A 16,132-nucleotide genomic window follows, 5' to 3' on the forward strand; every position below is an offset into this window, starting at 1 on the left:
TTAAATTATATATACACAAGCTTTTATTGCACAATTAAACTATTATATTAATTATTTTGAACAAAAAATATGTAAGAATTGTTACGTCATTCATCGTTATAAATTGATCATTATTACTAATTTGACACAGGTGCCACAGCAAGGGCCAAGGGCTTCTTCACAGGGGCAGTGGCCCCTGGAGGCCCCTGTGTAGAACCGCCACTGTCCCTGAGGGTCTTCATAGAGTTGACACCTCCGGCAGGTGGGCGTCTCTCTCTTCCTGGTTGGCTCCAGCAGCACGCTTCATGCTGATCACAGTATACACACCTCTGACTGTGAACAGCAGAGAAATGGCAACAAAGTACGAGGCGTAGATAAGGAACTGAAAAGAAATGAGAGGATTACTTACAATGTGGATGATGAGTTTTACATTTCAGCCAGCAACTCAAGTTCAAGATGTTTATCACAACAGGATATTTTTTTCTTTTTTCTTTTACAGTTTTGTGTCACAAACTCATTACTCCCCGCAGATAATTTAACCCTTAATAGGGCACTCATTAAATTACTTGCAAATTCAAAATTTCAACCCTTGAGAATATTTGAGGATATTACATACAGCCAGAATGTGTAAAAAAAAAACATAAGGACCCGGGGGAGGGGGGTAATATTTTGAGAAAAAAATGTGCAGATTTATGAGATTTAAAGTGGTGAATCTGCAGGAAAAAAAGTTGTTTTTTTTTCAGTTTTTTCTCATAAATCTGTGACTTTATTCAAGCAGATTTGCCACTTTAAATCTCTTAAATCTACGACTTTTTTTCTTGTAGTTTTGCCACTTTAATCTAGTAAATTTGCAACTTTTTTATCTAAATATTACAAATCCATGTGGTTCTACGACCTCACAGAGAGACATGGGGACCCCATTTTCATATCCACTGAAGATACCAAATATAGTTCTTCGCCCGATAAAGGGTTAAACGACATATTGACGAGTGATGATTCAATATATTTTCCATATTCAAGCCCAGGGGGAGCCTGAAGGTGGATGCTGGGATCGCAGTGGAGGCGGAAATAAAGATGCAGGGCAGCAGTCACACTGACACTGAATTTTTTTAAATATACTGCCAAATTGTGAGGGCGTGTGTTCAATGATATGGAGAGTGAAGCATGTTACACGTGCACGTTGCAGAGCAGCTCGGCCTGAATTGGCTCACAGGCATGTCTCCGTTAATTAATTAATGAATTCATTCTTCCAATCATTTGCTTTTGACTACGAAGGGAATTAATGGTCATAAAAAAGGGAGACAAATCATTTTGTTCTGAGTCTTTTTATCAGCATGCTTAATTGCCTATTATCTTTATTCAAATGCAGTTTATAGTCTTCAGTTTCTAACTTATTGTAAGAGCTCTTTCTAAGTAGAAGATTGACTGATATGACCTTTTAAAAAACTGTGGCTATAAAGTTTTTACAAATAACGTAAAAGTAAAATGTTAAGAACATGGAGATATAAATACGCTCAAATCATCTCCTGAACTCGCTCTGTGATTTGTGATTTGTGATTTGTGAGGACTGCAGTACCTGGGAGGTTAAGGTGAGCTGCAGAGTGTTGATGACAACAGCAGTGAGGACACTCTGGAGGACTGTGCCCACAAAACTGTTCAGACCCAGTACCAACGCATAGCGCTCTCTGTTCAGCATCTTGGCTATCTGAAAACTGGAATATACATACATGAGAAGCTGATGAAGATGATTATACACTTTATTACATCAATTATTAATAATTGCTGTCCATACCACCTTCATTATCATGAGTATATAGCCATGCCAGCAGCTCTGTGATGCTAAACTTACTCAAAATGGTGCTTTGAGTCAAATGCTTCATTAGCATAAAAAATAAACATGCTGATGTTTAGCCACTTGTAATAAAATACAATATTGACCTGATGACCACCATTTTATTTGTTTTTGTCCAGTCAATGAATCCAAAATATGTTAATTTTTTTAGTTTTTTAGTTAATGTCTGTAGAACCTGATAATGTAATAACTTCCCGATAATGTAATAAAGTGCATTTCCCAATAATGTAATACACTTTTTTTTTTTTTTTTTTTACCAATAATGTAATGAAGTATAACATTAATGGGAGGTTATTACATTATCAGGTTAGCCTTCATTTCGCAAGTCCTGATAATGTAATAATTCCCTAATATTGTAATAATTTAACAGCAGACCACCCATTACTTGGGTTCAAGTGGTGATACTGTGTATCAACTCTAGCTCAAGAGCTCTAGCGCCACCAACAGGTCAAAGTTGAATGTTTATTAACTTTTGACCCGTTCATCATTTCATTTCATTTTTCCCAAACGAGGTATCCATGACACACGAATGCATTCAACAGCTTCTTGAAATCTAAAGGTGCTTGGTGTTATACTTTATTACATTATTGAAAAAAAGTGTATTACATTATTGGGAAATGCACTGTATTACATTATCGGAATTTATTACATTATCAGGTTCTACAATGTCTAAGACTGGCGCTAGAGGAAATGTTAGAGATCCTCAAAGTCAGCAAGATACATCATCTGGAACCAGAAATGTGTGGACTAAACTTGGTGCCAATCTATCTATTAGATGTTGAGACATTTCACTGGATAAGAAAGTTCGACCTTTTGACCGTGAGCCTCAGAGGAAGGGTCAATGGATCACCAAAGTCATCAGGATGAATTCTCTGCATACATGATAAATCTGTATCAAATGTTCATGGAAATCCATCCAAAGTTCTTAAAACATTTCACTTAAATGCCAGGGGATCGGTTTAGTCAGAAGGATTTATCCTCTGGGGACCACGACAAGCTATTTATCTAATAAATAATAGTAATTGAGATAACCATCGGAGTAATATTGCCACATACCGTAAATATTTTTGATTGAAAACATTATTCATTTTGTCCCACACTGGAGGTAAACTAATCAAAAGCAAGGATAATAAGGCAAGTTGGTGTTTGTGGTGGATATATTTGATTGAGGTTGTAAATCTTTACACAATCTGAACATAAAGCACAGTTAAAGCCCACATTGCCCAACAAAGTGCAAATGAAAAGCTAAACCAACGTACTCAAAGGTCAGAAAAGGGATCCAACTGTCTTCTGTGCTACAACAATTACAGTTAGAGGAAAACTCTCCACAGAAACATAACAGCTAAAAATAGTATGCAGCTAATATAGACCGTGTTTCTGGCATCAGATATTTAAATTCCACACAGTTGATTCATGCACATGTTAACCACGTTGTAGTCCCCATTTGCATATTTGGCTGCTGACACATTCATAATGCAGTCTTACGTGCAGATGGTGCTGAGCTGCATGTAAACTGATTTGAAGAGGAAGAAGAATATGTAGCTGATCCAGATGTTGTCAGTCAGATCCATAAGGAATAACGCCCCAGCGATCAGAATGGTGAAACCCCCCAGGACCAGCTCCCCCCACAGAGACCACTCCAGAGACATGTGTCCCACGGCAACAGTGGCTGCAGCCCCTGAAGGAGAACACAGTGAATCTGAATTGGCAAAGAGACTAACACATAGACGGTTAAGCTGATACCAACATGATCCTATTTTTCAAATTTTGTTGGTAAAAAACAGATACAAACCAAGGTTATAATATTTTTTTTTTTTAATAACCAGAACTAGAATTGAAAAAACATTTTCGTTCATTGAAATAGAAATAAAAACGAGAGTAAAAAAAAAAAAAAAAAAAAAAAGTTAACTAACTGAAACTGTATTGTGAGGTTACAAAACTAATTAACATTATAATGAAAATGTCCTTCGTTTTCGTCTTTGTCAACTTTTTTGATACGTACATTTGTTTGGTTAATATGAAATCTATTTAATTTATCTGGTTTTATGACTAAACTTAATAAATAAACTTATTGGGGCTGAGATGGATAAGTCAAAGGAAATAAAGGCAACATTTATTGTGACTTTTTTGAATCTTGCACCCAACAAATACCCCATTACAAAAAACTAACACTAAAACTAATAAAAACTAAACTAAAACTAAGCATTTTCCCCAAAATAAAAACTAATTAAACTAGAAAATTTACTATAAAAACGATTTAAAACTAACTGAAGTTGACAACAAAAAATCACAATGAAATTAATACTAAAACTACTGAAAAATCCAAAACTATTATAATCTTGATACAAACTGTCAAAATGGATATCTCAAATAGTCTCTATATCTGTCATTAATACATGAAATTATGTCTTTAGTAAGAGGATAATATTATAGATGGTATTCCTCTGTGGAATTGACTTTAAATATTTCCTAAGCTAAACTCTGAGCAGGCAACAATCATTTTAGAAAGTGATGTTTGTCATTTCAGCCACAGGGTGGCACAGTGCAGCCCTGAAACATCATTAGGCTCCTTGCACCACATGTAAAGGAGTTTTGAGGCCTGTATCCTGTGGGTGGATGTAAAGTTGGGGACCTCCGACAGTGACCCATTGGAGCATTGGTTATTTTAAGACACTTTATTTTTTCTCCCTCTTTTTCTCCTTTGAAATTCTTTCTTTCATCCCCTTGCTATTCATCTCTTCCTCCCACATGACTTTAATTGCTTTGCATGTTCTATAAGTACAGACAGCACTGTCTGGTCAAACCTTTCTTGTAATTGCAGAAGATTGAATAAAAACTAAATCTTAATTGCATTCATTGAAGTGAGTGTGAACAGGGAGAACTCAGAGTCCCCAGAGACATGAATCTATTCACCCAGAGCTTTTTATCCACCGGAATACAAAGAAGTGGCTGAGTATAATTGCTTCACTCATTTAAATGTGTACATTTCCTTTGAGTCCTTGTCCATTCGTGGTCAATCAGCGCTAATAGTCCAACCACCCGGGCCTGTGTGTATTTAAGATGTACTTTATCAATCCCCCTGGCTCTGATTAGCAGAGGGGGGTCAAATGGAGACTGAATAATTAGAGCGGTTTCTACAGCGGTGTCAATCGGAGGCTTAGCAGGGTCAGCAGGAGCCAGCTACACAGCTTCATAGTCAGGATCAATAATGCCGCTGTGCTCTACAGCATGTTCAAACAGCAGGAGTTCATGCTAAATGCCAAATTGGTGTTCATATCTCAATTTAATTGCATAAGTGTTTGTAGTTATTCTATAATTTAACCCATTTTCTATGTGACGGCGAGAGGAACCTAAAGACACGTCTTTAAGGATCACCGAAGTCATTTACGTTTGTCCATGGGGAGCCATGAATGGGACCGATTTCCACAGCAATCCATTACAGAGATGTTGAGGTATTTAAGCCTGAGCCAAAGAAGTGGACAGATCCATCTAGTGTGGATAAAAAAAAAAGGTAAAAATCAATGGCGAAGCTATCCTGACTTTTAGTCCCTCGGATGGTTAAAGCTAGAAAAGAAATGATATTTTCCTTGATGCAGTTAATGGCATCTTATGTTAGATTTGAATCTAATCTTTCAAACTCCATGCCACCAATTTGTAACAGAGTCTTTGAGTTAAAAACATTTTCAAGCCCAAATTGATTTAACCCTGATGTCATCATTAGTTTCACTGTGACATCGTCTGTTTCACAGTGACTGTTGTTGTTTTGAAGGTTCAGATACACACTGCATGCAGGCCACACCGCTTAGAAACAGTTTTGTAATGTGTGTGGCATAGATGAGGAAAAATATGTGACCTCATACTGTGTTTGGCTTTTCTTGCTGATTAGATAACATCATACTGTATGTGTGTTGTAGTGGGGGGGAGCACAATTTGAATTTGCACGCTTTGAGCTCCAGTGTGTGGCCTGAATCTAAACGGAAATATATTCAGCATTAGGTTTCATGCAAAATTAAACAGAAAACCTTGCACACCCCTGACTGGGGATGGGAATGTCCAAATGTCCTGGATACATTATCCATTGAAGTATATTTGAAGTGTAAATGATTTGCAATTACAGCTTGAGACCATATATAAATAGAAGGCTGAGGTGCCGTGTATCTTTCTTCTTTAAAAACCACGCTTTACAAAACAATACAACTGAACAGAGCTCAGTTTGTTCTGCATACACATTTTGTTTTATCTTTGTCCTAATGAGGTTCTGAATTTATTTTTTTTCAAGCTCCAGGACATACAGTTATTAATAAGCTGAATATGAAAATAGTAAATTATGTTGTGCTTTTCTGCCATATTTTATCATGGTCGTAATCCATATTCATATTTTCCCTATCGGTTTCCACCAGGTTTTTTCCTCAGGGATGTTTTCTAAGTGTGGAACAGAAAGGAATACAACAGGAATCTTTGGGGAAATATCAGACATAGGGCCCTACAGCTTGACTGCGTGTTGGGCAGAACCATTTACAAGTGAAAGGCATACAGCTGGATGTGGTTTACACAGAGTAATTGCCTTTGGCTTCTGGGGAATACAGGAATGTATCAGTACTATAATCAATAAAAGTGTACTGGCTGGATAGCAGCAGCTGCTATACCCATCTGGGGATGAGAGGAGGCAATTAAATAGTCTAATTAATGCTGCTCCTATTGTCTGCCGTACTTTGGGGGTTGTGAAATACTGATAATAGAAAGGGATTGTGTTTTCTTTCTGTCTGTTTATTCAATTATTTTGTGTAGCAGAATGTGTAGAACAGCCATAAGCTTTAATGAAAATGTTTGGACTAACAAAATCCACCAAGCAGCACCTCTGAAGCTCAATAATTAATACATTATCTCTCATTTTTGCTTAAGTATAAATGACAGATTGATGGTTTACGGAGAGTTATGTGTTGGGCGAGTTCTTTGCATGGAGCAGTACGTTTCCACAATAAATGTTGAAATTTGAAGTTTCTGCAGGACACATTTCACATTCGACATTTCTTTCTGCTTTGATTAAGGTTAGGAACCAAAATCACTTAGTTAAGGTTAGGTAAAAAAAAATAACGCAGTTAGGCTTAAACACCACAATGTTAACACCGGTCACTCAGTTTAAAGTCCTGGGTTGGTTGGTGCTGTATTACTCCCTGCCATGTTATTGGACCTATGTGGCTTCTAAAATCACATTGCTTCACCATGGGACAAAAATATGTACATATGTAAATGTACTGTATCTGTGCTTTGCAGAAATGTAAACATTTTTTGCTTGCGACTAGGCTGAGCTCTTCCTGAAGTCTCAACCCTTTCTCATACCCAACTCGTCCAGCAAGATCTCCAACCTAAACAACAGAATAGACCGTTTGTCAATACGACCATAACGATACATATTAGGGTTTGTCAAACCAGGAAGTGCCTTAAGCCTGCATTCTACCGAAAATTTCAGGGGGTGCTAATAAGTGTGGCTGCAAAAATATATAAGATAATGGCCTCATTTAGAAGAAAATAGAAGATAAAGAATTGTATGATTTGGGGCGTGGCTACCTTTGATTGACAGGTCACTAACAAAGCCAGCTGTCATCAGGAGAGAAGCAGAACAATGTGTATCCACAGCAACATGTCAATAAAGTCATATAAAACTGTATAAAGATATAAAAAAAGACGTTTACTGGTTTGGTCTCATAACTTTCACCCTTTCACAGAATGTTCACTTAATGACAGTGTTTTTGAACGTCTTGTTCAGTAAAAATGTCTTGTTCAGCGTTTGGTTGGACTAACAGACACTCCAAGGAGTCGCTGTTCATTTTTCTCCGGTAAGTAACGTACACTTTGTTTTTGTTTTTTGCTAGTCAAAACTAACATTCCAGTTAATGCTAACATGAATTAGCAGTGACTTCTCTCAGTCAGGTTGAGGTGTAGAGAGGCTGTAGTCAGTGATCAGATCCCTCTCGCTCCTCCACAGTCCAAATATGGTCTGCTCCCCGTATCGGAAACAAGATGGCGACACAAGATGGCGACAAGTGTAACGATGAACTCGATGCTTTCAACGGGCAGTCCACAAACTAATGGGTGACGTCACAGTGACTACGTCCATTATTTAATTCAAATTCTAATTCAAAATTACTTAATTTATCCCCGAGGGGAAATTCAGTTCAGAGTCTGGTAACTCTGGAAGAATGAGACAGCCTGATGGCTGTAGGAACGAAGGATCTTTTTGAATCTCTCTGTCCTGCTGTTTTTTTGGTCCATAAAGGTTTTGTGTAGCGGATGATCCGGATATTTCAAGATGGCCTCCAACATCTTGACAGTGCATCTCTCCACCACCTCCTCCAGTGTGTCCAACCTGGTTCCAATCACAGAACCAGCTCTTTCTACCAGTCTGTCCAACTGCCTTGCATCTCTGTGTCTGATGCTGCCTCCAGACTGATAAAACATCTGCAGCATCTTACTACAGATGTCAGAAGATCTGAGCTTCCTTAAAAAAATGAGAAAAAGAGGCGGCTCTGCCCCTTTTTGTAGAGAGCGTCTGTGTTTAGTGACCAGTCCAACTTATTATCTTGTTTTTGAGTATGTTGGGTTGGATGGTGTTGAATGCGCTTTAAAAATCAAAGAACATGATTCTCACATGAGCACCAGTTTCCTCCAGCTGAGCAAGTTCACAGTGAGTACAGCATCGTTCACTCTATATGCAAACTGCAGGGAGTCGAGTTTGTCTTTGACCTCAACTCTCAGTAGGCGTAGAATCAGCCGCTCCAAGGTCTTCATGATGTGAGAAGTGAGGGCCACTGGTCTGTAGTTTATATATATATATATATATATATATATATATATATATATATAACTATATATATTATATTTATATACTATACTTCTATGGTCAAAATAAGCCACTAACCTTTATTAAGGGCAAAAAGGGTAAGGTAAGGTAGGGTAAGGCATCATAAAAGACAGTTATAAAACGCTGGAAGTTATTTACGAGGGTGAAGTGAGCCACAGAAATTACGTAAAAAATGTAACTTATGTAAAAAGTCATTTACTTTTTTTTTCACATGGGACAAGAACCCGTTCTCCTGGGTGAAAGTCCACCATTTGTTCAACCCATCCACGAGTGTGACCATTTAAACTCCCTGTCGATCTTTACTACTACGGAGTACAGTCTAAAACATAAATGTGAGTCGTATTTTGCTGCATGTACAAATGCCCTATATTGACATATTTGAGGGGAAACCAGTCTGACTCGTCACATATGAAGCAGGACCTGCTGGCATCACTTTTCAATGCACCATCAGACCTATGCGTCAAAGTGTGTGTCAAAGGCAATTTTTAACATTTGATTGAAATTGTGCATTTAAACGGATTTGCTTTGTTATGTTTAGGAAAAACATCGTGGTTTGAGTAAAAATAAGTTTACTATGTAAATAACTTCATGTAACCTACAAGTTAAGTCATATAAATATTGTCTTTTGGTTTAACACAGGGCAGAAATAGCAGTCTCCTGGCTGAAAACAACCTGACTTCCAAAGCACTTGCTCTGAGGGTTTAATGTTGCAGCTGATGAGTTTACATTTAGGTCGGTTGAAAGCCTGTTGTGTCTCCTTCAGAAGCTAAAGGATGCCGTGTGCATCTGTATCAGATGCCAACGGCTGTGACACAGCATTGGTATTTCATGACCTGAGAATGAGAACGGTCTGGAAGTCTTGTCATCCCCATCATGTTGCCAGGCAACAAGTGGATACTGCTATTGTTAAATATTATGTTAATGGCTTAAAATTACTGATACGTTACGACATAACCAGAATGTTAATGTTCTAGCCAATGAATGATTCATTAGTTACCTGACAACGTGCTGAGGCCGTCCACTGCTCCATTGTAGGCTGTGAAGTTGTGGGGCTGTATATGAACCCAGACGAACTGGACGTACTGGACCACTTGGTAAAAGCCACATTTCCCTAAAGCAGCCCATGTGCAGAAGAAGAGCACAGCCACAGAGGAATAACATTTCTTACAGTCCAGTGCGAGCCTTCTGAACATTCTCCCGACATGCTTGGCAGCCGTCACGCTCTTCACCCATACGTAGACGTCTTGGCTTTCAGAGTCGTGACTGTCTTCACCTGACATGCCCTGTTGTACAGAATATGTTTCCTTAAGAAATAAACTAGTCTTAGGCATGGGCAAGAAAAAGGAAGTTATGAGTGCTACGGAGAGGGAGATGACAGTAATGAAAGCCAAACAATACAAGGACACACCCAGAGACACCAGCAGTTGAGCCAGCAGAGCGCCCATAGAGAAGCCCAGAAGTATGGCCCCTTTGACATAACCGGTCACTCTCTGATAGTAGCGTGGCTGCACCACACTGTAAATGTAGGAGAAATAGGCCACATCCGCTGCCATGGAAATGCTGTAGACGAAGAAGGCCAACTGAGCCGAGTGGACCCCCGAGCCAAAGAGTATCAGCAGAAAGGCTGTGACATAGCTGAACCCCTGGAGGATGATTACAGGCTTGTACCTGAGGTAGTCTGTCACCAGGAGGACTGGGATGAGGAGAAACAGGCTGGAGTATGTCCACACAGGATACACCTGTCTAGTCACCTGGAGTTGGAGAAAAAGCAGAACAAGATCTAATTATTTTGTAGGGAATGATTCCTAACTTCTCCATCTCTACTCAGTGTTGAAGGAAAATTACTTCTGCATGTACAGGATGGAACAGGAAGCATGAAGCATGAAACATCAGGCTCCTAATGTGACACGTTGATACTTATTATCATCAATATTACATCTAATATTACGCAAATATTATTACATCTAATATTACGCAAATAAACACAATAGATGCAGCTTGAAAGCCAGGTCCCTTGCTGTTCCCATTACATTATAACATTTGTTTTGTTCCACTTGGGCCTTGACAGAAATCATTTTCAAAGATGTGTTTCAGGATGACAGCAGCCTAATGCTGGTGTTCTAATTTTTTTTTCATCACTTAAAGAGCTCTAAAACATTTAATTTTATGAATTACGTTTTAATTGACTATCCTCAGCATTTGCACATAACCAATAATATTAGGATTATAGGTCAATGTTTTTGCATTTAGTAATTTCATGAGGTCAAACTTTCATCTAGACCAGCACTTTGAAATGTAGGGTTAATGGGGGCTACTCTATACACGTTTGTCCTTATCAATTAGTATCTAGAAACCGAAACACCCTAAGACTTCAGATATTATGTAAGGCAAATTACATGTATTAATCGATTTGTATTGCCAGCGTGTGAATGGATATTAAACACGACTTAAAAACTGAGCCCTTCTCTTCCTCAGTAACCTATAAATGGCCTTAGACTGATTTTTATGAAAAGGAGTCTGGGCCATTTTGCTGGGAAATAACATGGGAAGAACATGACATTTATACGTGCTTCTGAGTGCCTTGTCTCTTTTCAGCACCAAGAAAGTGCAACACTAAATTACGCTATCTTAGAAATGGAGTCCTCTACTGCCAATAAATGACTGGTGACCACCACAACACAGAGTCTTACACAAAGTCCACATAAGCACAAAAAACTTTTATCTAGTGAAGTCATCTGGCCAAATAGGCATCTGACTAGCTAGAGGACCATCATTAGGTTTTGGGGATCAAAAGAAAGCTTAACTTTCCCTTTGTTTGTCCTTAGTGTAACAGAGTTATTGGGTGATTCCACTTGCCATGATTTAATCAACCAATATCACCAAGTTATATTGAAGTTTTGTATTTTGATTGGTCAGTGGGCGTCTCCTCTGTACATACCATTGTACGTGACTGAGCTGTGTCAGTGCACGAGGAGCGTGGTAGGTTGAATTGCACCCAATCATACACATATTTTGATTGTTTTTGAAATTATATTTCATTTTCATACAATGTTGATGTGATAATGCATATATGCTCCTGTGTAATGTAGGGACATTATTTACACTGTCATAAATACTTATTCAATCCAATGTACAGAAAGTGCTTAGATCATGCTAGTTAGCTTAGCATGCTAGGTCGCTAATTTGCTTTTATCAATATGTGATTAGGGTGACTGGGTGTGTGCGCTGTGCCGTGTCTGTAGCTGACCAGGAATGTCCCCTTTGTTTTACCAGAATAAATCTGACCAAAAGACAGCAAGTGTGGATTCTTCTACATTCTTCAAACACAACGCAGAGTCTGCATAGATTACATTAGCTTGCTTGCACGCTAATACGGCTCTTAAAATACTATGTGGCAAGCCAGCTAACTAACATATCAACTCAAATTACTTTCCCAACTAATGTAAACCATGATAGCAACTTATTTATGATTAGACTTTATGATGTAACCGTATACACCAAACGCAAGTAACTCACGATTGTTTTCTACTAGCCAAGAGTGGGTCAAGGCTGGTTCGATTGGGGTTGGGGTGGGTTAACTTGCTAACTGCTATCTAATTTTAGACAACCTAAGGTTAATTGTAACTGCAAGCTTGTTAGTATCATAGGTCAATATGATTCATGAACATGATAGCGACATGATGCTGGTAAATCCCGTTCAGTCTTGTGTAACATGTTGCTCACATGCTCACGCTAGCTTGGTTGTAGTCTCCCGTCAAACAACTACATATAGCCTATTCTTTGAGCATATCTTGGTTTGAAATGTTTATTGTTACTATGGTTGGAACAGGAAATTGAATTTGGGGTTTTACACTTTGTTCAAAAACTTAATTGATTGCCATAACTTCATATGAAATCTCAAAAACCACTCAGGACCACAAGTTGAAAAGGTAATTTGCATCATACATGGTTGAGCATGAAACGAGTATACCTTGAGTGTACCTGCCATAATTTGTGTGAACAAAGTGGCTCTTATCCTTCCCTCTGCATCACAAAGTGATTGTCATTGCAGAGGTGTGAAGGACCCCATTTAGTTTCTTCCTAAAGGCACGGTGTGAGGTGTGATACTGGAGGCTCTCCTGTTCTCAGCCTGCACCAAAAGCTTTGACTCATTTAAACAGAGCAGCTCTGCTGATGTTGGTCTGCTTCATGCTTACATCAGTTTGCTCCGGCTGTACATTATTCTTTCATGCATAGAGAGAAAATAACATGCTGGTGAATAATGAAAAGAAGTGATAAATATTACAGGAAGAATCTGTCCTCTCAGATGTTACATGATTAACGGAACATGTGATTGCTTTACTTCACTTGAGTAGTCTAACATCCTCAATCTGCATGTTTGGGACAAATTAATGATGGTAACAAGGCTAATATATCTTCACAATGACTGGCCAGATTGATTTAAAACTTATCTTGTATATTCCTGGTCAATAGATAAGGCATCTTACTTATTTTAGTGACCTTTTGAACCTTTTTATGGCCACCGTTAAGGTTAAACTTTCTTCTTGACTTTTGTGTAAAAGTATCCACTAACGAATAGCAATACAATTTGCTGCAGGTATTTAAAGTATACAGAGAATAAATTACATATTTGTCATGCCAACCTTTGATTCTTAACCCATAAGAACCCAGACCCAGTTATCCTTAAAGGAAAATTATGGGGTTACACAACAGACCAAGTGGACCACATAGAACACATTAATGATGTTTTTTTTATTTTATTTTTTTATTCTACCCCTTAATGTCAAAGATCTGTGATGTGACATAAACATTACATTGGACAATTATGGTATTTATATTTATGATATTTCTTATTTTAAAAAACAAAAACAAAAACTAGACATTTTCTGCTCACAGAAACACAAATTTGCCTTTTTCTTTGCATCTTGCAACATATATCAAAATTGTGACATTAATAGTGCTGTTTAACAACAAATTATTTGTCAGATTTGTTTTAAAGTAACAAAATAAGAATAAATCAATAATAAATAAAAACAAATAACTATTTGCCTTTTTGTTTGCATCTCCATAACATATACCAACATTGTGACTTTAATTTGCTCAGGAAATATGGTCAGAACAAGTTAAATGCAATAGGATTGCATTGAAGGACACCCTATTAACGGATTAGAATTGTTAAATGGGTTGAAACAAAGTGTTTATTACACGGGTGTCACCATGGGTTCATATGGGTTAATATCTAGTGCTCATAGAAGGACAAGAGAGGCCATAGGTGCATAAAGAGAAAGGCAGTGGGAGCGAGAGGGACAGTAAATCTGGCTAAATGTTAAGACGGAGCATTAACAGGAGTACATTTGTTTGGGTGGTGAGTTCAAATATCAACAATATTCCTCCAAAGTGACTGACTCAACAAGTACAGCAAAATCTCTAATATTCAGTTTGTTTGTGGCACAAGGGACAGCTAATGGAGCTTTAAACATTTGTTTTTAGATTGTGTCTTTATTTTTTTCCCCTCACAGGTGAAAAAAGGGAATAAAGGAATGCCAGAAAAGCCAATGGCCATGACATAGAAGGCTGGTTTACTATATAATATTGGAAGCATTACTCATCTTGACACGTATAAGGCTATATAATTATAAAGATATTTGTAATTGGATATAAATATTACTTTAATGCAACTAGTTACCGTATTTCTGAGTATACATGGGTAATCATATGATGTGTTTTAGGTTTTTATTTTATTTTTTAATTTTTAATTTTTAGGTTTATTTTATTTGCACAGTTAAAATGACATAAAATGACAAAGCATAAATAACATATAATGTAAAGTGCAGGGAGAGGCAGAAAAACCAGATGGGCTTATTTAAAGCCTCCACCTAAAATTTCATAGTTATTAGAAAGTAATAAACTGATAATAGAAAAAACACATGTTTAACATCAACAAGTTATAATGACAATAACAAAAACAATTAAAAACAAAAATGAACATGTTACAAAAGTGTTTTTGTATGTGAATTAGAATTTTAAAACAGCAGTTAAATTAGCTTTTAGACATCTTTTGAAACATTTTATAAACATTTTGTATATTTTTGCCAGATGGGAAAAGGTATTCCATAATTTGCATGTCAGAAATCTTGGAGGATGAAGATCTAAAGATTGACGCATTGAATAAGAGTGAATCTGAGAATTAAATTTAAAATAAGTCTTAAAGTGCTTTGGGAAGTTTTCATGATCTGAAAATACCTTAAAAAAACCCACATATTTGAGAAATATTGATGTCATGAACAGTAAGTATCTGGAGTTTCTGAAAGTTTTTTAAAACAAAATCTGAGCAAATCTAAGAACCTATACCTCTGTACAGCAGTCGCATATCTTATTTCATAGCTCAGTAGCTCACCTGCTCGCTGGTGAGATTCTTGTACGTTCCTCCTGTGAGAAACTCTGTCAAGAAAGGCTCTATAGGCCTCATCATGGAGCAGAAACCATAGATGCAGAGCAGCACAGTGGGGCCCACCCACTCAGCATGGCAGGGCATATAATGGCCTGCCCAGCAAGGCCTGTTGCCACACTCCCCGCTCCAGCAAAAACCCATCGTTCCTCTCCGGCTCCCCAGGGACGTCTCGCTGCGTCCGGCGAGAGCACGGTCTAATTTAGGCAGTTTAATCTGTTGAGATATGGAAGCCCCAGATAAGGCCAAGGTGAGACTGACTGTGAACACAGAGTCACCTGCTTTGCCATTGTTGTTTCTCTCCTCTGAAGTTTTCCTGGCTACGGCGAGACAGGAAAAAATGTGAGGCTGTGAGTGAAGATACATTAAGATGAAATATGAGGTGGTGAGCCCCTGGGGCTCCAGCAGGTTATAATAAATACTGTCTCCTCCTCTGTCTTTATACAAAACACCCTCATTCCTGCAGATATTGAGGAAGGGGTGGAAGTCAAGCAGGGGAATATGTATGAGTGTGTGTCTCAGTGCAGGTGTACACACCACAATGCTGCCCCACACACACAGTGCGTGCACATACTGTGTGCCTGTTTAGCATCTGCCACCATTAACCAGAGAAGTCCACAACAATGTGAATGATCTGTATAATATTTCAACACTGTTTTGATTAAAGAAATAAAGCATTCTAGGAACTACAATTTTACAAAAATACTTAATGCCCCTTCTTCAAGCTGCTGAAAAAAAGAGAGTTATGTTTTGACTTGGACAGATCTGCAAATATCACTCAGCTCTAAATTAAATTTACCCAAATTTCAATTTTCCAGAGTAGCTCATCTGATCAGATAATCTTAACGTCCAGCATTTTGTCTTTGTGCCTGTCGTAAATAACAAGTTCATAACTTAAAAGTCAGTCTCGCGGTGGCTTGGCAGTGAATTCTTAATACTTAGGGAAAGAAATAAGCAAGGCAATCATTCCCGAGATGAGAATTATTGTAGT

The 16,132-nt window shown here is 37.9% G+C and overlaps 1 protein-coding gene across 1 annotated transcript; it reads right to left on the reverse strand.

The window, feature by feature from the left end:
• Positions 1–217: 217 nt before the first annotated feature.
• LOC131977807 (thiamine transporter 2-like) lies at positions 218–15,285 on the reverse strand. Its single transcript, XM_059341250.1, has 5 exons — positions 15,091–15,285; positions 9,691–10,444; positions 3,317–3,509; positions 1,556–1,691; positions 218–361 (listed from the first exon to the last, which is right to left on the reverse strand). Exons 1-5 carry the CDS (start codon positions 15,283–15,285, stop codon positions 218–220), a joined length of 1,422 nt encoding a protein of 473 aa, XP_059197233.1.
• Between the last annotated feature and the right edge of the window lie 847 nt (positions 15,286–16,132).

The sequence above is a fragment of the Centropristis striata genome, chromosome 9, assembly GCF_030273125.1.
Source record: "Centropristis striata isolate RG_2023a ecotype Rhode Island chromosome 9, C.striata_1.0, whole genome shotgun sequence".
Taxonomy (NCBI): domain Eukaryota; kingdom Metazoa; phylum Chordata; class Actinopteri; order Perciformes; family Serranidae; genus Centropristis; species Centropristis striata.